This window comes from Ambystoma mexicanum, chromosome 1q, assembly GCF_040938575.1.
Source record: "Ambystoma mexicanum isolate Mex_15411 chromosome 1q, UKY_AmexF1_1, whole genome shotgun sequence".
Taxonomy (NCBI): domain Eukaryota; kingdom Metazoa; phylum Chordata; class Amphibia; order Caudata; family Ambystomatidae; genus Ambystoma; species Ambystoma mexicanum.
In genome coordinates, this window is record NC_090922.1 from 139,031,998 (window position 1) to 139,054,094 (window position 22,097).

The window sequence follows — 22,097 nt, forward strand, 5'->3', positions numbered from 1 at the left end:
CCCCACAAAAGGGGAATGGAGGAACAGGTACCACTGGAAACAAAAGAAACAACACAGTAGCAAACTACTGAAGATCAATCTAAAATTACAGGAGATCAGAATTATCAGCGGTAAGAATAGAGGCTATTGAATAAAGTGATTTTTCTTTTTACAACTGGTTAGTAAATGCATGGAAATGCTCTCTAGTAGTGTCCCTGATGCAAAATCAATCACAGAGTTAAAACAAAGTCCTCGGATATGAGAGAGCGAGAGAAAAAAGGCAGAGCTGGTGGATTAATAGACTTTACCTCAGGCGGAACAAGAGAGAGAATGTGAGCAAAAAAGGACTGCCCATCGTATCTACTGTGTGTAAAAGTGTACTCATGAAACTTTACCTTCCCCTCAAAATCCTCCTGCCACGTAAAATGTTAACTTCATGAATATGTTGTGTGTCACAATCCTCAAATAATACTGCTAAATCAAAGTACATCACAAGAAAACACAAATTAAGAAAAGATATCAAAAGTTTTATTTGTCTGATTCATGCATAAATCTTTACATATAGTAATATACATGCAAGTTAATGAGAAAGAGGTGTGTTATCACCACTGAAGATGATAGAAATGTAGTCAAAATTACTCTTGAAAATATATTTTAAAAACAATTTGGTGAAATATGACATTATCTTCATGACAACGCAGAAGAAACGCTTAAAATCAAAGTATACACAATCGAGTGAAGATTTAGAAGAAGTAATTGGGGAGTTTATTCGTTAAAGGGTAAAATGGCAGGGACGTAACTCATACACATTTTACGATTAGCAAAATTGTATTTTTCTTTTCTTATCATGTACTTTTCGATAGGTAAAGAACTACAACTGCACATTGCTGAACTGAAACGGAGCTATATAACAAGCAGACAGAGGGGCGTTATCAAAACCCCGTACAACCGTGCTTTCAGCCTGATGAACAGAGAAGTGTGGAGGGCAATATTGCTTTACGGTTGAGACACGAGGAGAGGCCTCCTTTTTCACAGTGTATATGTGGTAGACAGGCGGCTTTGCTGAAACAGATGTATCGATATTAGGCACAAGGTTCTGAGGTACTATAGTATACACCCAATGTGTCTGGCATGTCAGTTTAAATGCACATGTCATCATACACAAGTAAGCTCAAGATGTAACCATGGCACACATGGTTTTAGGGCAATCTTCGGTTGAGAGGTTTTGTTCTCATGGTGATCTACATTTCTGCACAACATATATAAATATTGTGTTTTTACAAACCCTTTCGAACCGGTTTAATACCATTTATAAATGTAATTTAAAGATTAATTAATGTATTTTATTGGTGTGAACATTTTTGGGTGAGCGACTGGATTTCTCCCACTCATCTGATCAGACCATACCCATCAACCACTTTCATGGCACTTTCTCAATGTCGAATTGCAGGGTGGTTCAAATGCAAAAGCTTGCAGGAATGCATACCTTTTATCTGTTAGAAGGGGGGTGGGTGAGCTGTGCCCAGGGGCACAATCTTAATGGGCTAGAAAGAGGAAGGTGGATCAATTAAAAAGTATAAGGATAGGTTACACTGAGGAAGTATGGTCCACAGAGGGAAAGAGATTAGAGGAGTAAGTGGTTCTAAAATGAACACTTCCGTTTAACTAACATTTGGAGAAACAGATTACCTGGGTAGATGATACTGAGGAAGAATGGCTTCCCTGAACACGCTCTAAATGCACTGGACTTAAGAGGCAGTGATACCCCAAATACACACTACTTATGGATCAGGCTGCAGAGGAAATTATTTCCCAGACACACACTCTTCAGTGTGACATTTCAAGAGGACAGGATTCCCCAGAGAGAGTAATTCTAAAAGACACTTTGGATAGACGTACCAACAACTGTAAAAGAGCAGGTTTCACAAACCAGTGTTGATATGTTTGTGAAAGTAGGACGACCTAGTTGGATTTTTCAGCTGGTATTACTTTTGAAGCATTAAAAAAGGACTTTTTAACAATGACTCCACCACATCTGAAACAGAGCAGTTCATTTGTGCTTGAGACATTGGCCACATATACTGCAGACACCATTGATTTTTTTTTCTTCCACTAGGCATTATTTCACCTATAGTAGAAAAATAGCTGTAGAGGGTGAAGCTAGTCGATCTTCTCCATTTGCAAAATAAAAAGCCATGACCATGCCTTACTGTTTTGTGGACTTGGTGTTACTAACTTTTCGAGGATTCTCCCCTTCTACCCCTCCACCGGGGTCTTTCTCCCATCTATTGCTCAACGTAGCAGATAGCACTATTATTTGCCAGAAAGGCAAAAACGAGAATACTGGTTTACGGTGTATATATACAGGTTAAGGGGGCAAATTATTTTTTGTTAATTATTAATTTTACACAATTATTTTCAAAGCACATAAATTGATCTGAATGTGTTCATAATTTCAGGGAAAGCAATGAAGTATCATAATCAGTACAATTCAGAGACTTGATTGTTTCAGTCTTGTCCAGTCAAGGCTTTGTGTAAACAAACACACAATTATAGTTTGTGGCCATGAATGAATAGAAAATGTCTTGGGATGTACCAGGCTAGAGGCAGCTCCGCAGCTGGCAAAGGAGACTGGTCATACTAAGCATTATCGCTTAGTACCCACACTAGGCAAAACGTTGAGTCACTTTTGTGACTTGGGCTTTAATGTATTGTGCTTCTTACAGCAGCGACAGCATTTGCTCAAGGCTCCATTATACAAGTAATGCATAGGTAAAAGCAGAAAAACTGCTGCACAGAATACTTCATCACAGTGAAAGTCCTGTGGCTCTAGGTAGAGGGCCTCTCTCCCTCAACCTAGGTCTTCCTCTTCCTCCACATCTCTTGATTTTTGTCTCAGGCCCTCACTGTGACGTACTCTTCCGGACATTTCTAGAAGGGCTCGAGCTTCGGGATCAGAATCCAGGATGCTCCTTTTTGCCCTTTCCTGCAATACAAAAATGAATGATTGAATGTACAGATAGCTTTAATGGCAATTCTAAGCATTCTGGGAAGATAAAGCAAAGGTCAAATGAAAATAGTAAAAACCCATTCAGACTTCTCCAAGCATAAAATAACCACAAAAATCCAGGCTTCCACCCAGCAGTCAAGAAATTAGTAAACAGAAAACCAAGCAAGGGCAATCCATCAACACAACTATCAGGTTACAAAGGGAGGTGAAGCCATTGTGCACCACAACACCAGTTTTTACAAATAACCTTGTTGTAATGAATACTTTACTGAGGTATTTTTCTACAGTATGCATTTCAAACCAAAATGTCTGCAGCTGCTTCCAATTTTTGTAAAGGAAAACAGAAAAACAGATGGGCCAGATTCTCAAAAAGTAGCGCAATTGAAAGGAGAAGAGCAGAGAATGAGCTTGTTTCATTTGCGCTACTTTCAGAAATGCTCAGGTCACCTTATTCTCAAAGGTCACCTAAGCTCTTCAGCTGCTTGTTTTCAGCACATCTCATCACTTGAGCCCAAAAAGGATTGGAGAATCTGGCCCTTAGTTACTAGGGGGATGAATAGAGGTGCTCAGTATCACATTATTTCATCACATGTGTGCGAGTTTCAGCGCTTCCGGTGCCACAGTCTGAAGCTTAAGACACAAAGTGAGGTCTCCATACTTATTCAACAATTAGAACCTGTACAATGGGAACCTAATTTCAGATTAGTCACCTTTGATGTCTCTGCATTATTCACCAGTATCTTGCACAACAAAGGACTTGAAACTAGCAATTACTTTCTAAAACAGAGATCAATATATTTTCAGCAACAAAACCTGATGATTCTGGAGATGTTACATTTCACATTGACCAATAACCTTTTTACATTCAATAAACAACTCTGCAAACAGACACAAGGTTCGGCTATGGGGCGAAATTTTGTTCCTCATATGCCAACCTATATATGGGACATTTTGAAAGAGGATGCGTGGCAACATTCCATCTACAACTTAAACAACAATGTGATCTACTGGGGTAGATGCACTGATGATATTTTTATGATATGGAATTGAAAAGCCCAAGAACTTGAAGAATATCATCAGTATCTGAATCAAAACTCCTTCAATCTTACACTACAATGCATCAAAGCACTTCTGGCATCGATTTTTTGGATCTGCATACATATATTCAGAACAACATTATCCACACACCACTATTCATTAAACCCACTGCAGTGAACAGTACGCTACATGCTTTGAGTAACCATCCACGTGATGTAATTCACAACATACCATATGGGGAACTCCTGAGAGTCAAAAGGAATTGTACATTAGAAAGTGAATTTGAAAAGCATGCACAAACAACCATCAGAAAATTTAGAGAAAGAGGCTACAGTGAACCGCATCTTAGGAAAATGTATACCAAGACAAAATACAGAACAAGAGAGGATCTGCTTCAAAACAAGCCACAAATGGAGAGTACCAAGGAATTTAAAACTAAGATTTATCACAATTTACAGCACATATAATCAAAGGACTAAAAGGATACTTGCCACAAATTGGAACATATTAAAAATGGATGAAAATCCTATTCCTTTTTTGGACAATATGCCTGTAGATACATTCTGTAAATCAAAAAATCTTAAAGATATGATTAGTCCTTCACATTTCATGTATAATCATCCAAAAAAGAACTCTTCCAGATCAATATAATGGCTACAACAACCCATAAATGGGAACTACAAATGTGCCAACTGCCAAGTACGCAAATATTCGGAAAATGCAAAAACCAACATTGAAATAGCGAATGGCGAAACAAGACACATTTTGCAATTGATCAATTGTAATAGTAAAAATGTGGTACATGGAATCCAATGAGTCTGTGGTAAGAAATACATTGGCAGCACTATAAGACATATCAAAGTACAAATTGGAGAACATATCAGAGCGATCAAACATCAAGATCTTAAATCACCTTTGGCATTACACTACATGGAACATTCTCAGCCCGAACAAATTAGTGACATACTTTTTTTGGAATAGAAAAAGTAGTAATGCCAGCAAGAGGAGGTAGTGTGGAAATACTACTCAGGCAAAGAGAAGCCTTGTAGATATGTACCATGGACATGTATATATATATGTTGATCCAAAATATAAATCTGTGTGTTATCTATGTACATGATGCTTTGAAGAATAAGCTTTTATGTATATGTATCCGCATGGAAAGACTTTGAAATAAGATGATACACAAGTCAATATAAGACACCAGCAACAGGCAGATTTTGGTCATTACAATGATCACAGTTACAACAAACTGTTTGGAGACAAATCACATACTAACATGCTCAGGTACATAATGTAATTGAGCAATACACATGGTATATAAAAACGTTTTGATTGTGCATGCGCACAGAGGGAAAGCACACATCTGTGTGTTAAGACATGCAATCATCGACTATAATATAATATAGTTAGAAATATAATACAGAATGTAAGGCCTCTGATACCCTACATACATGTTAAGAGTACCACTGGTAGGTACTAATAAAGTACACACCAAATTATATTAAATTAGAAATAAATGGTATACTGTTTTACTGAAATCGTAACAAGATATTATTACAATAATCTTTTACTCATTAAAGAATATGATAATGACCAGCCATAATTATCGCATGTTACTGATTATAACATTATTGGAATCTTTACTTTTAGACACAGAACTTCATGTTGCATAGAAATATCCCAATCCAAGATGGCTGGCAACTTGATGACGCGAACACGTTTACGTACGCGTCATCACATAGTTTAAATTCCGTCCATTTTTGTTGTCCTGTGGCAATCGCACAGCGAGGATCAACAAAAAGACTGAAAAAGGCCAAAAAGGAGAAGTCAAAAGGCATTATTCAAGTAAAATAATACGAGTAGCTAAAACTAATAGCAGATTTCCATAACTAAGAACAAATAAGAAATGGAAATCTAGACCTGTTGCATTATTCATATTACAGGCGCAACATTGAAAAAGTGCTAAGTGGATCAACTAGAAAGATCGCTGGAATACAGATTTAAAACAAGTCTCATTTGTTTATTTATTTATTCTTTAATGTGATTTAGTTTAATAAACTCAAACTTTACACATATCGTACAAATAAACACATATATAGAAAAAGAAGATACAATGACATAGTATATATAAAATCATAATCAATCAAAATGAAAGTAAGATAAAATTAACCTAAAAAGAAACGTACAATAATACTTTCTCAGGATCTCTTTCATCTAGTTCTCATAGTATAAGGATCATTAATCCTGTTATGTTCTACATGCTTTGCATACATTTTACACTTTCCTCACAGGGTACATAAATTAATTGCAGGTCACAATTATGCTAACAGTTGCCCCCAGGGCAAAATCTCGTCATCTTCACGTAACAACTCTCATAGTTCTCATATCATGGGGCCCAATCTGGATTCAATTTTTAGCTATATATTGTAAATGGCAACAAACAGGCGCATATTCCAGGTATTTGTGCAATATAGCCAAAAGGTCAATTCACCAATGGTTTCTAAATTGTGTACATATTTACCAATATGCGACTGGATTGTGCCGGTCATTGTTTGGCATTCAGTTAATAGATGTTTAGCTGTCGCCAATGTTTTCGGGTAGATTGCAGAGGCGACAGACTCTTCTCTACTCCCCAAGATCATCCTAGTAGGTAATTGTTCCATTCTAAATAGGATGATAAAGCGTCTGAGCCTTTTAGCAGGACAAAGATTCAAATACGCCTGTGGCTTCATAAAAGTGTATTGCCTGTATTTGACAAACTGATAGCTCTTCAGTGTGCTCAAATGTGCAGAGTTCTCTAACCAGTCCCATAGGTCCACGCATTTCCCAAACGCATTCTGAACTTCCTTCGAGTAGCTAGCTCCCTCTATGGGTCCAGCCTATGTCTGCTAGGTACTTTGTAACTGATTTAAAAAGTGGACAGGTAGTATGTTTTTTGATTAATTCCTGGTGTACCTCCATCAATAGTGGGTTGGTACTGCCACTGATAATTCTTAGAAAGAAACCGGCCCTCTTTTTTTAGCACTGTTGCTTTTAGAGATGCAAGTCCTAGTTCTAACCTTATTATGGCCATTGGGACCCCTGGTGGTAGCCTCAGTATCCGGCGCCAAAATTTCCCTTCAATCACCTGAAGCCAAGCTAGGTCAAAAGAGAGAAGGGCCTCAAGGCCATATGTGATCATGGGAATAAACACTTGGATATAGAAATGTTGTGTCCGCCAAAATGTAAAACCACCCTGCTTGTTCAAGAAGCTGGAGATCAAAGCAGTGACTTGCGCTGCTCTAATTTTGCGTATTTGTCTGCAAGTGCAATAATCAACTCCCAGGTAGCGGTAAGAATGCGCATATGGTATATATATTTTACCCACAATCAGGTTAACACGGGAAGCTCTTATCAGTGAATCTCAGCACTTTTGTCATTTAAATTAATGCTCAGGCCATTTTTGCTAGCACATTCCCATAAAGCGGTCGCAGATCGTCAAAGTCCACTTATGGTGTTATCCAATATTACCAAATCATCAGCGTATGCTAGCACAGCACAGGGGGCTTCACCAATTTTATGTGGGCAGTTATATGCTTCTGCTATTGCTGCTGGTATGTCTTACACGTACAAGTTAGGGATAAGTTCTATTCCTGTCTTTCCGCTATAAAAAACTGGATGTCCTCCCGCTTTCTCTCTCTCAACACTGACAAGACTGAAGTCCTATTCTTCCCCTCCAACTCTATTCCCCCTCCCTCTCCTCCACCTTTCATTCACTTTTCTCCTTCTAATCTCCCTATCTCTGCCCACGCTCGCAATTTAGGAATTCACTTTCACTCCTCTCTCTCTTTTCCCCACCATATCTCTCTGACCTCTCGTGCCTGACGCTTCCATCGCTTTAACATTCGCAAAGTCCGCCCATCACTCACCTTCCATGCTACTAAACTTCTAATCTCCTCCCTTATCTTCTTTCGCCTCTTCTACTGCTCCTCCTTACTCTTTTGACTACCTAATTCCCATCTCGCCCCCCCTCAAATCTATCTACCATTCTGTCGTCCATACCCTCTGTCTCCTCTCCTCCCGTGACTCCATCTCTGCTTCCCTTTCCTCCCTTGGCTGGCTCCCCTTTCACTCCCAACTTAAATTTCACTTCTTCTGCCTAGTCTTTAAATCTCTCCATGGTCTCGCTCCCCCTCATCTCTCCTCCCTCCTCTCTTTCTACAATCCCTCCCGCTCCCTTCGTTCTGCAGACCTCTTCCTTCTCACTGTCCCTCCATCCCCTTGTGCCCCCTCCCGCTTCCGTTCATTCCAGCTCCTTGCCCCCCTGCACTGGAACTGCTTACCTCTCTCTATCCGCTCTATTCCTTCCTTCTCCTCATTCCAAACATCCCTTAAATCTCTCCTTCTCCATTCACCGCCATGAAACCCCTTCCCCCTCCTGCTCCCCTTCCTTCCTTCCTCTTTCCCCTTGATCATCTCCTTCCTCTCTCCCTCCTCCCCACTCTCATCATTTCCCCTTCCTTTCACTCCCCCTTCTCCTCCTCCCCCCTCCCTCTCCCTCTCAGTTCTACTGCTAAACTCCCCCTCTTCCCTCCAGTTTAATTGCTCTTCTCACTATTTTGTTGGATTGATTCATTATTGTAAGTTGCTTCTACTGTTATTGTTTTATGTATCATGGTGTTTTGATGTACAGCACTTTGGTGTAAGGCGCTATATAAACAAAATAAATACAAATACAAGTGGTGCTGTGACACACCCCTGCTTTACCCCCGTTTTGTATCACCATTTCACTCATATTACCTTCCTGATTTAATTTAGGTCTGACCGTGGTATTCTGGTGCAAGAGTCTGAGATAGTACAAGAGTCCCCCCCCCCCACCCCCCCGGGCATCCCATGGCTTCTACTTTGAACCACAGACGGTCTCTTGGGATGGAATCGAAGGCAGCCTTAAAATCGATGTAAAGAGCATAAAGCGGAGGCTGCCCTCTACTAAGCGCTCTAGTCCGCAGAATGTTCATCAGCATGAGAATGTGAGTGGTACAGTAGACCCGCCGGAACCTACTCTGAAATTTACATAGAATTTTGGCATCGTCTACCCATTTCTGAATTTCACATAACAGTGAGGCAAAAAGCTTTCCTGTTGTATCTAACATAGACAAGAGTCTATAGTTGTTAGGATCTAATTGATTTCCCTTTTTGAATATTGGGATAAGGATTGCTGTTTGCCAAGAGTATGGTATCCTTCCCCGAGTTAAGATCTTCACAAACTGTATGGTGAGTAAACGGGCCCAAAACTCTGGATAGTTCTTAATTACAACATTAGCTTTGTTTGTTTGTTTGCTTATTTATTTATTTATTTGTTTGGTAATGCGCACCAAACCCTTAGGTAGACGGGTGCAACAGAAACAAGAAATACAGTTACAACTTACTGAAACTTAGTTACAGTGCAAAGGTAGCAATACATAGCGCCGTGATTGCAATGGGAGGCAGGTACAAGGTAAAAGATACATTAAATACAAAGCAATGGTCTTGGTAGGTCAAGGAAACATTATCAAGAGTGTCCACATAAACGCCTACATATACACTACGTACAAAGTTAACCAAGCTACGGTGTGGTCTGGTGGAAACAAAGGATCATGTAGGGGCTGGAAAGGTGGAAGTGTAGTTCGTCAGTTAGGTGTCATTAGTGTGCAGCCAATTAAGTATCTTGTGTCTGAATTTAGAGTAGGGTTGTACTAGTCTGAGGTCGACGGGTAGTTTGTTCCAGCATTGTGCAGCTTTGACAGGGAAGCTGGTTCCTCCTGCTGTCGAGCGTATGAACCTAGGAACCTCCAACATAAATGAGTTGGCGGATCTCGTAGGGCGGGTAGCTGTTCTTCTAGTGATTTTATCCATTAGGTATGGAGGTGCTAAGTTATTCAGGCATTTGGAGGTGAGGGATGCTGTTTTGAGGAGAATTGTGTCTGTTATTTTCAGCCAGTTAACCTCTTTCCTGAATTTGGTAATATGCTCTCTGTAGGGGATGTTTAGTGCTGCCCTCAGGGCGTTACTCTGCAATCTTTGAATTTTGTCTGTAATATATTTATTGGCTCCTGAGTACAGGGCATTACAGTAATCTAATCTTGACATAATAAGAGCATTGGCTAGTATGATACAGCTCGTTCTCGAGAGGTATGGTCTGGAAGCTCTGATAAGTTTGCAGGTGTACGTTGTGGATGAGGCAAGGGAATTAACTTGCTTTTTGAGAGTGAGAGAGGAGTCCAAATAGAATCCTAGAGTTTTAACTACAGACATCACCTTGATAGGGTTGTTATCAATGTTGAAGGATGTGTAGTTTGGGCTGAGTTTTTGGATATTGACTTCACAGCCTAAGATTAGTAACTCAATTTTTTTGTCATTCAGGCAGAGGCCATGGAATGCCATCCATGCCTGAATGAGGATGTATATTTTGTTCACCAGGGCTGAGTCCGCCTTGAAGTTGCCCGAAAGGGGTATGAGGATCAATCTGTGTGTCATCTGCATAATTAGTGTAGGTGACACCCAGTCTATCCAACTTGTCAAACAAAGGCTTGGTGAAGATATTATACATAGTAGGGGATACGCAGGAACTTTGTGGGACCCCGCAGGTTATTTTGATAGAGTCAGCATAGGCTGAAGTAGAGAAGACTCTCATGGTCCGTTTGGCTAAGAAGGATTGGACCCAAGTTGTAGCATCATTAGTGAAGTTGGAGGCCGATTAGCAAACCCATTGGGACCCGGGGCTCTTGAGGACTTAAGATCTTTTATTTTGATTAAAAATGCCCCATAAGAAACATCAAAAGGAGGGTGTATCGAAGCTTTTCTCAATGGTATATTCACAGTTACCTCGTCCCCTGAGTTTCGTCCTTCCAAAAATTTTACCCAATCCGCCCCGCTGATAGGGTTGGCTAATTGACCTTTAACATTGTCCCTCGCCTCACTCAGAAATTACCAAATGCTGCGTGAATTTTTAGAGCGGATAATCTGCTCTACCCTTTGATAAGCACAATTTCTTTACTCCATTTTTATGTTCTTTATGGAGGCTCTATATCTGTTTTTAACTTTCCTCACCCTGTCGCAGTACTGTTGCACTGGCAAGTTTTTAATCTTAATTCTGCAGAGTTCAGTTCTAAGACCCCTCTTGGCGTCTCTTATCTCTTTGTTGAAGGGTAGTATAGTGCCTTCAGATCTTACCATGAAACCCATATTCGCGACTGCGTGTTTGCCCGAGATTGCTGAAATCCATTCTTCAATATCATTAATGGACATGACGTTGAAATCAAGGAAGCTAGAAGTGTTCTTGGTGACTAAGGCTTCGATTGTCAACCTTATATTCTTATCTGACCAGATAATTTTAGTCCCTGCATTGTTGGCATTGATTCTGCCAATATTTGTTTTTGCAGGGAGTGACCCACGTATGTGGAGGATGCATTGGAGTATCGCATGATCGCTCCAGGGGTTAAAAATCACTTTCATGTCCATAACTTGGAGCTGCATTATAGGGCACATAAATATATAGGAAAGGAAATTGCTTTGATCACACCTTATTACTGCGCCAAATGATGTTTGCAACGTATTGGGTGTTCAATTAGTTGATTTTATTGGTGGCCCTTCATGATAACACGTGTTTCGGCATTTTTTGACTGCCTTTCTCAAATCAGGGTATGTCTTTTTTGTTTGAAAGTAATACAAAAAGAAAATGTGCATTTAAATGAACAATTAACAAATATTGATATAGTCCAAGAATATACAGTCATGTCATCAATATCAAGATGAGGCATGTCATGCCACAGAAAAAATATATTTGCAACCAATTGTAGTTTAGAATCACATTGTGTTGCCAAACCCCCCATGTAAGGTGTACGTGTTGACAAATACCAAATGTAGGCACATTGTAAGCACACAAACATAGGGAGGGTGAGTTGGGTAAAAGAAAAAGAAATGAGAGAAACAGTTAGCAAAATAACTGTTGAACAAATTGCGAATGAGGTATCTCTGTTGTTATACAAGTTACAAGAGAGTTAGTCTTACCCTGTATCTTCAGTCTTAGCCGCTGTGAGGATTAGAAAGGGTACGATATTACTGGGTTAAATCCCATCTGGTGCCAGAGAACAAAGGAGAAGGATAAAGGAAAGTGATGAACAAATTGTAATGTTAGTGTCCCGTCGGCTCGTTACAAGCGTATTATGTTCTAGGGACATGAAACAATTGTACGCACCTGAGGTTTTTTTTCAATTTAATTTAGATAAAGTCTCATTTTTTTAATAAAGTGCAGCGGAAAAACTCGCCCGCTCGTACTTATCCAGTGTGGGTAACTGAAATACTAATGCGATCAAAATAGTAGATGCGGATTGTATGTGCGTTTTAGTTTTGTTACAGTTAATTAGTACAGACTTGATCTACATGCGACTAGAATTCTTTTATTTCCTTGCATTAAGGTGCTGAGTTTTGTTAAACTGCAGGTTCCTGTGTGAGTAGAGGATCCCGCTCGGATTGGGCAGTACAATAGGTGGGCTGCCTGTGCCTCTTAGGGCTTACCTGCAAAGGATAACGCTCTTGCGTCCCGCGTCGGTTGAAGAATGGCCATGGGGTCCCTGTCTCATAGTGTGTAATATCTTTACTGGATAGTCCTCTCTTTGTTTTCATGGCGGTTGTGTCGGGTTGTCAGACATATTTTGGGAAGCTTTAAAGCAAGGCATATGGGGAGATGTGTAAGAAACCAAATGACACAGTATTTTTAAAATTACTGATAGTTGCCTAATTATTTTGTGAGTTATCCATGAAAATGTTTGCCGTGCCGCAATTAGCTATGCTGCTACGTATGAAATCTTTCCCATTTCTTATAAAGTGGGACGGGTCAAGTCAAAAATATTTATACAATTTAATAGTTGTTTGTAAGACGGATTCCACGTGAACCAATGTTACATATTGGTATTATACTGTAACATGAGGCCAGTGGCCTTTGGTTGTCTCAATGTCATTGAAGAATTCTAGTGGAACTGATTGGTTGAAGACTAACTCCTAACTGGACAGTCATGTTTTATGGGAATTGTAGTCTCAAATATGCTGATGCTATTGATTTGTGAGACACCCCATAATGGCTGTGGTTTACAGCTTGTGTGCATTGCAGGTGTAGGTAGAAAGTACGCAAAGTACTCAGTGAAGTACATAAGGTTATATGGGACTGTTGGTTATAATAATTCTCTAGTTCATATGTTCTACCTATATTGGGCGTATAGAAGAGGCCAAAAGTAGGTACGTGATATTTCTTGATTTCCAAGGTTTGCTGTTGATTTCTGTCATGCAAAGTATATTCTACGAGATCATCATTAAGACATTATTGGCCTGCAGTGGAGGCCTGAAGTAGGTGCATAATATTTCCAGCTTCACAGAATGTACTGTTGGTTCCTAGCTTACAAGACATGAATTGTCAATACATACATTTGAAATGTCTGATAAGTTATAGATCTTGTTTGGTGCTGTAGTTTATCGAAATATCTCATAGAAAGTATGCCATCTCACTTTCTGTGTTCAAACCTGCTTCCACACTTCTGAAGCGGCAAATGAGTCTTGCCTCTTCTTGGCGTAGAAGTAATTCTTGATTGCCGCTCCTCTGTCCCAGGGTTACCTTTTTCAAACCTATAAATTTGATATCCTTTTTATCGTTTAGCTGGTGTGAGTTCTGCCAATGGTCAGCTAGAGGTAAGTTCTTATCTTGGCTGCCAATTGTTGAGAGGTGTTCTCTAATTCTTGTCCGTAGCTCTTGGATTGTGCTGCCAATATAAATCTGTTTACAAATGCACACGATTGCATAGACCACATTTTTGGTCCGACAGTTAATTTGTTCTTGTATCTTGGTATGTACACTGTTTGAGTCTTTGAAAGTGTCTGTGCTGGCTGTCGCATACTTGCAAATAGAGCAGGTGCTGCATCGTCTGATACCTGGCTTAGGTTCATCTAGCCATGGTCTTGTTTTTTCTTTGGTCAATTCTGGTAGTAGGGAGGGACTTAGACTTGTTCAAAGTGTTCTGGTTCTTCCTTAAATTATCGATGGGTGCTCATAAATAAATTCCCAAATATGAGGATCAAGCTTAAGCAGGTACCAATTTCTTTTTAAGATCTTCTTGATAATATGTTTGTTAGTGCAATATGTGGTGATGAATTGAATTTTGTCATCTTTCGGTTTGTCCTTTTGTGTTAAGGTTTGTAGTCTCGGTGTTTGCTGTGCTTTTGTCCAAGCTTTCTGAATGCATTTGGGCGGATATCCCCTGGCCTTAAATCTGTTGGACAAAAGATTGCATGTAGCCCTTATGAACTCTCCCTTTGGGATATTCCTAATCACTGTTTCATAGTGACAACTGGTGGCAAACAAAAAAGCTCTCAAAAAATCCCAAAACACGTGTTATCATAAAGGGCCACCAATAAAATCAACTAATTGAACACCCAATACGTTGCAAACATCATTTGGCGCATTAATAAGGTGTGCTCAAAGTAATTTCCTTTCCTAATTTGACAAACAGAGTAGGGGAACTCAAGGTCTCTGTTGTCTTTGACACACCATTGCAACAGTGCAATTTCTGCAAAAAAGAGGTTGCGGAGGTCACCAAGTGATATCACTGAAAAGTTCCCTGAGCATCTTACACATAAATATATAATCTAAGGTACTAGTGGCTGCTCCGTTAGTCCATGTATGTTTCCCAGGACTGTGACTGAGGGTACAACCATTAATCATCTCTAGTTCCCATGATTCAAACAGTTGGAGCCATCCTAAGCCCTCCATCTCCCTTTTCCTGTGGGTCATTACACGCTTGTCTTTTAGCTTAGGGTTCAATGAAGTTGCTCCCTCACCTGTCATATGGCAATTGAAGTCCCCCATTACTACTACAGCCGAGTTGCTAGATTTTATTATCCAAGAAGTCATTAAATCATGGAATGCTTCTTGTATTAGTTCCCTTACTACTGCTCCAGGAGGATTATACAGATTTACAAGAAGGAATCTTTGGGGACTACATTCCTCCCCGTACTGCACCTCCACAGCCATGAGATCAATCCTTCTGGAGACCAATGTGTTTGTCACTCCCATAAGTAATCCCCCAAATGGACGACCTCCTTCACTCCTTTTTGCTTTAGATTGGTACACCACAAAACCATCTAATATCAGGGAGACCCTTGCACAAGTCTCTTGCAAACAGATGCAACTAAGTTTTGCTAAGAAATCAACCGAACCCTCTGTTCTCAGCAAATGGGCAAAACTTCTGCAATTCCATGTGAGAAACCTAAAAGCTCAGTGATTGGCTAGCAATCCCGGAAGAGATTTCATTAACCATTTTAACACTTATTGCACCTCAGCAAGTTCCAAATGTTTTGCTTCGGTCGGTTTAAGACAGGCTGGTTCCAAAACTCGAGTTGCCATATCTTCTTATATAGCACTAGGATCAATCTCATTTAAGTCCACATCGATGTCAAAGTCAACTGCCCTCAATTCATCTTTGTACTTTCTGATAATCTGTGCTGTGGATAAGAAAGTATAGTGTAGGGCAGAGACATTGGGGTTTGGAACTTTCAACGGTTCAACAAATAAAAAGTCATCAGATTTCAGAACTCGAAGTTGTGGTACACAGTTGAATCTAAATAATGGCTCAGATCACGCTAGCCAACTGTTTTTTTAAACCTGATATAGGTTCTTAATCAAGCAGATGCTATTGTCAAAAGTATCCTTACAATCTATTCCCATTTTGGGCGATATAGGCACGGGATATCTCCTTCGCCCACAGTTCTTACTGATTTCTCTGGGCTCACTGGTGATCTTAAATCTTCCCCCTGGTCCTCCATCTCCAGTAGTTCCTCGTCATCAACCAGATGTTTCACCTTCTCTTCCACCAATAGTAGCCAGCTAGTTAGGCGGCCATTGGCCTTAGAGGCCCTTTCCTTCGCTCTAGCTATTCTTTTCTTCGTTTTTCTTAAATCGTGTGTCATATGCTGTCAGAGCTCCCGCTAGGGAGGGGAGAGCACTTGGTTTTTTGTTTTTTAATGCCTTCCTCGCCATTCTACGCTGCTACCGTGAGTAGAATACTTGAGGACTTTGTTCTCGGTCTGAGCTAATCTCGTTTTCTTGTTGTACATCGCTTCCTTCCACACTGTGGATAGTTTCCGAGGGGTTAGCTTCGGCCTCCTCAGAACATTGCTACTCTTCACTTCCTTCCGCTATATGAATAGCTTCGGAGAGATTGCCTTCCACCTCATTGCGGTCTAATGCCTTCTGCTCCTGTGCCATGGTAAGGATGTTAGTGTTTGCCAAAATACATCCAGACATTTGCAGAAGGATCTTAAGTGCAAATTGGAGTGAAGCGACCGAGGACTGAAGTTCAGTAATCTTGTTTGCAACAGGGTACTAACAGTCAGGATCTTCTGCCTCTTTGTCAGGTACATCCTCCATGGAAGCCATTATTAGGTCAGGTGGGCCGATAATCGACGATAGCTACCACTGGAGTTAAGTAGACTAGGTGGAATGCTTGTATTGCTTTCCTTGTGAGGAAAAGTGCCACTTACTACCGTTATTGGTGTTTGTGATGACATCCCTAGGTGTATATTTAAACACAGCTTCAGAAGGGAGTTATCAATGTCATCAAAATTAGTTGAGTTCATTAGAGTAGTGCCACTTGGACCTGGGACTGCAGTTTCCTCAATTATTGTTGAATTGATTTTCGAGAGTGGTTTCACAGGAAAGAACCCAGTAATTACACCTTGATCGGCTGGCTTGGAGTACTTGGTTTTCTTTTTAGATTTGATCTCCTTCGCTTGCATCTCCATGTTCTCCTTGCCAGGTTGTGTCTTTGTTTTTTCGTAAATTGTATTTAGATTGTGCGGCCCTTTTCCCATGCTGCATTTCAGAATAGACTATAGATGTCGTATCCGACATCCGATCTTTAGTATAGCACTTTCCACCCGGTATTCTAGTGGTTAACTCAACAGCCAACTGGTGATAGGGCTAATATTCCTTTGTATTGCAGGGAATGAGAAAAATTACCCTGCAATTTCCTATAGATTTCCTACTAGTCAAGCCAGGCAACAGATAGCTGTTTAGAGGTACAGCCTCAATGGTTGATCTGGATGGATTTACCTACCTGACCAAGATCAAAGGCTGAAAGCCCGCAGTCTCCTGATCACGTCGCTTATGTTCCTGCACACCAAATTGGAGCAACCACCACCCTACTCCAATGTTGGTTAGGTGGTCGAATGGTGCCTAAGGCTGCACCCATGTAGCCCGCAGTCGTCACTCCCAGGGAGCTCCTGATCACTGATTAGGGGTAGTGATCAAATGACTAATCTGGGTTGAGACCAGGTCCAGAAAAAGGGAACCGCCGTAATTGGGTAGTCAATCAGTGGGGAGGGATCCAATGGCCAGACAAAATAGACAATCCCAAGAAGGAGCGCTGTAGCTAGTAATACTGCTGTTGTTATTACAATATGCACACCTTCACTGCTTCTTATACTGATGAACACGCCAACCTCAGTAAGTAATAGATTAGACGTGCTTCAAACAGGCACTGGGGACGGGACAGGGGAGGCACAGGATATCAGATAGTCCTCACTACCTATCCCGTGACTCTCCACTCGGGCTCAATGCCTACTGGATTGCGTGGCACAGGCTCACCATCCGCTCCTTTATGGGGCCCGGCACTCAGCGCTTAGAGCTCCCCCAACATACCTCTATTGGCCGAGCCGAACTGGCCATGAGGTGCGGATCGGCACACAGCAAACAGCCGCACTGCCCAAGGGCAAGCCTTCCCAATGCACCTCCGTAGGACAGCTCTGAATAGCAGACGCCCCTTTGAACTTCGGGTAGCCCACCTGCACACAGCTGGCACCGCACGGCTACGGAACGTCTTCCAAGCACAGTGTCTTCCTGGTGCAGCACGATCGGCGAGCCGAAAATTTTGGAAGAAAGGACCCTTCAACGTGCTCAATGTGAAGCAGCAGTGGAGACTTCCGGATCAAGCCGCATCTCTCCTCTCGAGTCTAGTGTCTCAACACTCAGCTCAGAGGTCGCTTCCGATCTGATCAGTTGAGAAACTATACTAATGTTGCAACTACTATAAGAGGAATTATCAGCATACTATAGCAAGAGAGTGAGTATAACCAGTACATTGCTAAGTTACCTGCTCAAACTAATTTTGTTAATCATAGTCGACAATTATAACTATTTGATTTATAGGTTTCTTGCATTCCAACTAAATGTGCATTAACTTTAGCAAAAGCTAAATGATGAACACTAACAGGGACTTTAAAAACCTCCTGATGAACCGCCAAAATTGAAGATGGGGAAACATGTGTTGAAGTTTCTAGCATCCAAAATGTATAAATATAAGGTCGAGAAATCACTTTTCTGTGAAGGAATAGAGACTAAAGAATAAATTGCTTAATTGGGACAATATTGAAAATAAAAAAGAATACTGGAAATTTGAGAATTTATTTTGAATGAACAATTCAAGTAAATCAAAAATTGACTGAATGATTATTTTGAATGGAGACAATTCAAGAAAATCAAAAATTGATTGAATGAACAGATTGCAAAGTAACAGTAATCCGAAAAGCAAGATATATACTGCACAAAATCCATCTAACGAAATTAATAAAAACTGATTTTGAACAAGCAAACTGTAATACTTCACATTTAGAAACCCTATGGAGCGCAAACTAAGAAGGTTCCACTTGTGCAGGACACACATTAATTAAAGTTCTGAACAGTCTCAGGACAAAGTGGATATAAGTTTGCTGCTTGAACATTTTCAACATAATTATTTCCAGGACAACAGGGGACTTGCCAGTTGCCGCTCCTGGCTGGACAAACTTTCTCTAATTACAGAGATCTCCATACTATCGATCACTGATGATCCCATTTGAAAAGGTTTATTTGTATTATAGGTGAATGGCTTTGATATTTTGGCCTAGTCATGATCAGAATGCTTCATGTCAGTTTCAACAAATCAAGATGAGTTATTTTCACAACCCGAATAAATGGACAAAAATGTGTTCAGAAACGGAACGAGTGGGGCAGAATGGTCCAGTGGGTGATGCATGGGTATGACTCAATGACGATGCCTTTTTCACGAAACCAGCGATAATATATCTGGCCCACTGTAGGAATGAGGGCTTTTGTTCCAACCCTAATTAACAAGTTGATGGGCACTAACCACCTCAGGTCATGCTACAATGCAGCCACTTATTAGAGAGCAACAGTCTGTGTGACCTTTCCTCTATATTCTAATTCATGTTTGTAGTCCAATTACAACCTGAAAAGGTGGCGTTCAAAGACCAGCAAGCGCAATGATCAAATGTCCATATTTGGTCTTCCATGGTTGCCCTTATCATTATGATTCCTGCCTGCCAACTTATTTTAACTCTTCACCTTAACTCTGGGAGAGTAGACCGCAAAATCCAATTTCTTCTACCTTCTTTGCCCCTCGTGCTTAGAATTCAGGTTTAATGTTTGAAACAACCCATGCCACTAATCCACTTAATTGGTTGCTGCTACAGAATTCCACAACTGCATAACCAGCGCTCAAGCAATTATGATTATAAAAAACAATGACGAGTTGTCCCCACCTGAGATTTCCAAATACAAAAAGGAAGGCGCATAACAAAACCTCTGCTTCCAACTCCTTAGCCAGAAACGTGCCCATCACGTTCAAGCTTCTGACATTCAATAAACATGAGGAGGAGATTGGCATACTGGCTTTCAAGCATTTTGCTTCTACTTTTGTAAACTTGTTCAGATTTAATCTGTATGTCACTAAGAAAAAGCATGCTGTCATCTGTCTTGTGCATTGCCGTTACACTTCATGCAAAGAATTTCCTAATCAGTATCATTGTTATGCTTTTATGGGCAATCTCCCTTTTTTGTAGCATCGCTTCTGACTTATTTTCTTCGCTATAAGGGGTTGCTTCTGATAGCATCTGAACCTATTTAGAAATGTTTTAGTGCCTGAAAAGTCGACATGAAATTTTAACCCATAGGGCCCGATTCATGGAAATGTGTGCATAAATCCCAAAGGGGCTGCCTGCCGAGAAAGACACTGCACAAGCCTGTGCGCAGAATGAAAAATGTGTGCCCTGCGTATTCATGGAATTTACTGCGCAAAGTAACCATAACCGCAAGTCACAGCCTGAATGCCCCCGACACGCGCACACACAAAGAATAAACATCCAGAACAGCTACTTGCGCGCTCCCTGGGCTTGAATATACGCACCCATAGCGTGGTCCGAAGCTACCGTACCCTTCTGGAACAGGGCCAGGGCTTTGCCCTTCTTGTCGTCAAGCAGGAAATCCAGTATCAGCCCGAATTTGCACCAAAGAGCCATGTCGTAGCGAGACAGGGTGGCAAGGCGATGATGGGAATTTCTAATATCAGAGCTGCTGATGAAGACGGGGGCCGAGGAGGCAGAGCAACCCTTGGCACTGCCGTTGTCTTGACTGTGGAAATGACAGTTGGCGCAGAACTTGTCTTCGGCGAAGTGATGATAGATATCGTCAATGGGGCCATCAATGAGGTGATCGCGGATATGGGGGTGGTCTTCGACAAAGAGGCTGTTGACGAGGTGAAGGTCTTGGCAGACGAAGTAGTCATCAACGGGCCCTTGGGACAGAAGCTGATGAAGACAAGGGAGCTGCCGGCAGGCCTCCCACAGGTCTCTCCTTTAAAAACTTGTCCTTGGAAGAAGACTTCTTTGCAGAAGGTAACCCACCAGTAGGTAGGCTTACCGTAGACAGAGCTGGAGATGGGGAGCGCCCCCTTCCTGAACTAGACCCTGAAGAAAAGGTCACCTTCATTGGAGCCAATGTGTGATGTTTTGCCTCCTTTTGGATCTCCTCGGAAGGAGATCGACCTTTTTTTTCACAGAGGAAGCCCGCTCACTGGACCTGCCGGTCCTTGACAAGGCATGAGTGCGCCCCAGAGGTTGCATCAGGGACCTTCTCCTCCTTGAGCCAAACCACCAACCTGCGACAGCGATCTCTCATGGTCTTGTGATGAATACTGTGGAGTCATTACTGATCCCCAGCCTAAAATCTTCTCCCATGTGGCCAGGGGACAGCAGCCGCTACCGGATCATGATCCTGACCGTGGGGGTAGTATTATGAGGGAGGATCACATGGGAGGAGATGACTGTCGAGGAGAAGTGGTAACCCCATCAGGAGGGACGTGGTATGGCTCTCTGCCATGTGAAAAGAATCCTATAATCCCTGACTTCTTGATGGCATACTGCCAGCATACTAATAATACAACTCAAAGACATCTTCTTGTTAGACACTCAAGGCAGGATGACATTCACCCTTTATATGCACGTAGTGTTCACATAAAATCTTCTAGGTCTAACTATCTTGACCTGAATGTAAATTCAAAGTATTGTTACTTTTCAAAACCTCAATCTTTAATGGACTCCAAATTCCAGAAAACCTATAGTACTGGGACAAGGAAGAGGAGAAAGGAGTTAATGTGGAGCAAGAAGCCCACCAAGCTGAATGTGCAGACTAGTTGGTGGGATTCCAATCAGCTGTGCAGGACATTTAAAAATGGTGTGCTTTTGGAGCCAAACGGAACCGAAGGAGAAGAGGAATGAAGAGAGGGCGCAGCAGGAAGTAGAACCAGAGACAAACACGCTGGGGCATGCTATGCTGAAGGAGACAGGTGCTTCCTACCGGAGTGGAGAGAGACTGGGAGCAACAGGGCAGAAGCAGAACAGGGATCGGGAAGGAGCCGGCAGCAAGAGAAGGCTAGCAGGAGCACAGTCACGCTGCAGAGCCATCATTCCACTGGCGAGTGAGGGAGAAGCCGGTGGGAAGACCAGAGAGATGTCTGCAGGGTGGGGAATGCTTCCCCAGCGTTCAAACATTGCAGCAGCAGTTCGCCAAAGGATTGGAATGCCAAGAGATACAGGTAAGTCTGCCCTGGAGAGATGGGAGGGCCGGGGCCTACAACCTGTGTACCAGCAATTACCAAGATGTTATGAATGTTTGCCTAGTACCGTTGAAAGATTACATTTACATAAGTCTCCATATAAGGGATGCCGA

General features: G+C 41.4%; 1 protein-coding gene across 3 annotated transcripts in view; it reads right to left on the minus strand.

Moving 5' to 3' along the window:
• Positions 1 to 485: 485 nt before the first annotated feature.
• MEAK7 (MTOR associated protein, eak-7 homolog) overlaps positions 486 to 22,097 on the minus strand; it is a 1,198,349-nt gene continuing 1,176,737 nt past the window's right edge. For 2 of the 3 annotated variants that reach the window (XM_069636239.1, XM_069636243.1), the window contains one exon: positions 2,663 to 2,965. In XM_069636239.1, coding sequence (XP_069492340.1) covers positions 2,831 to 2,965 — 135 coding nt within the window. In that variant the 3' untranslated portion in view covers positions 2,663 to 2,830. Of the gene's footprint in view, positions 2,966 to 22,097 lie in introns of all 3 variants that reach the window. The other variant, XM_069636236.1, reaches the window with a different exon arrangement.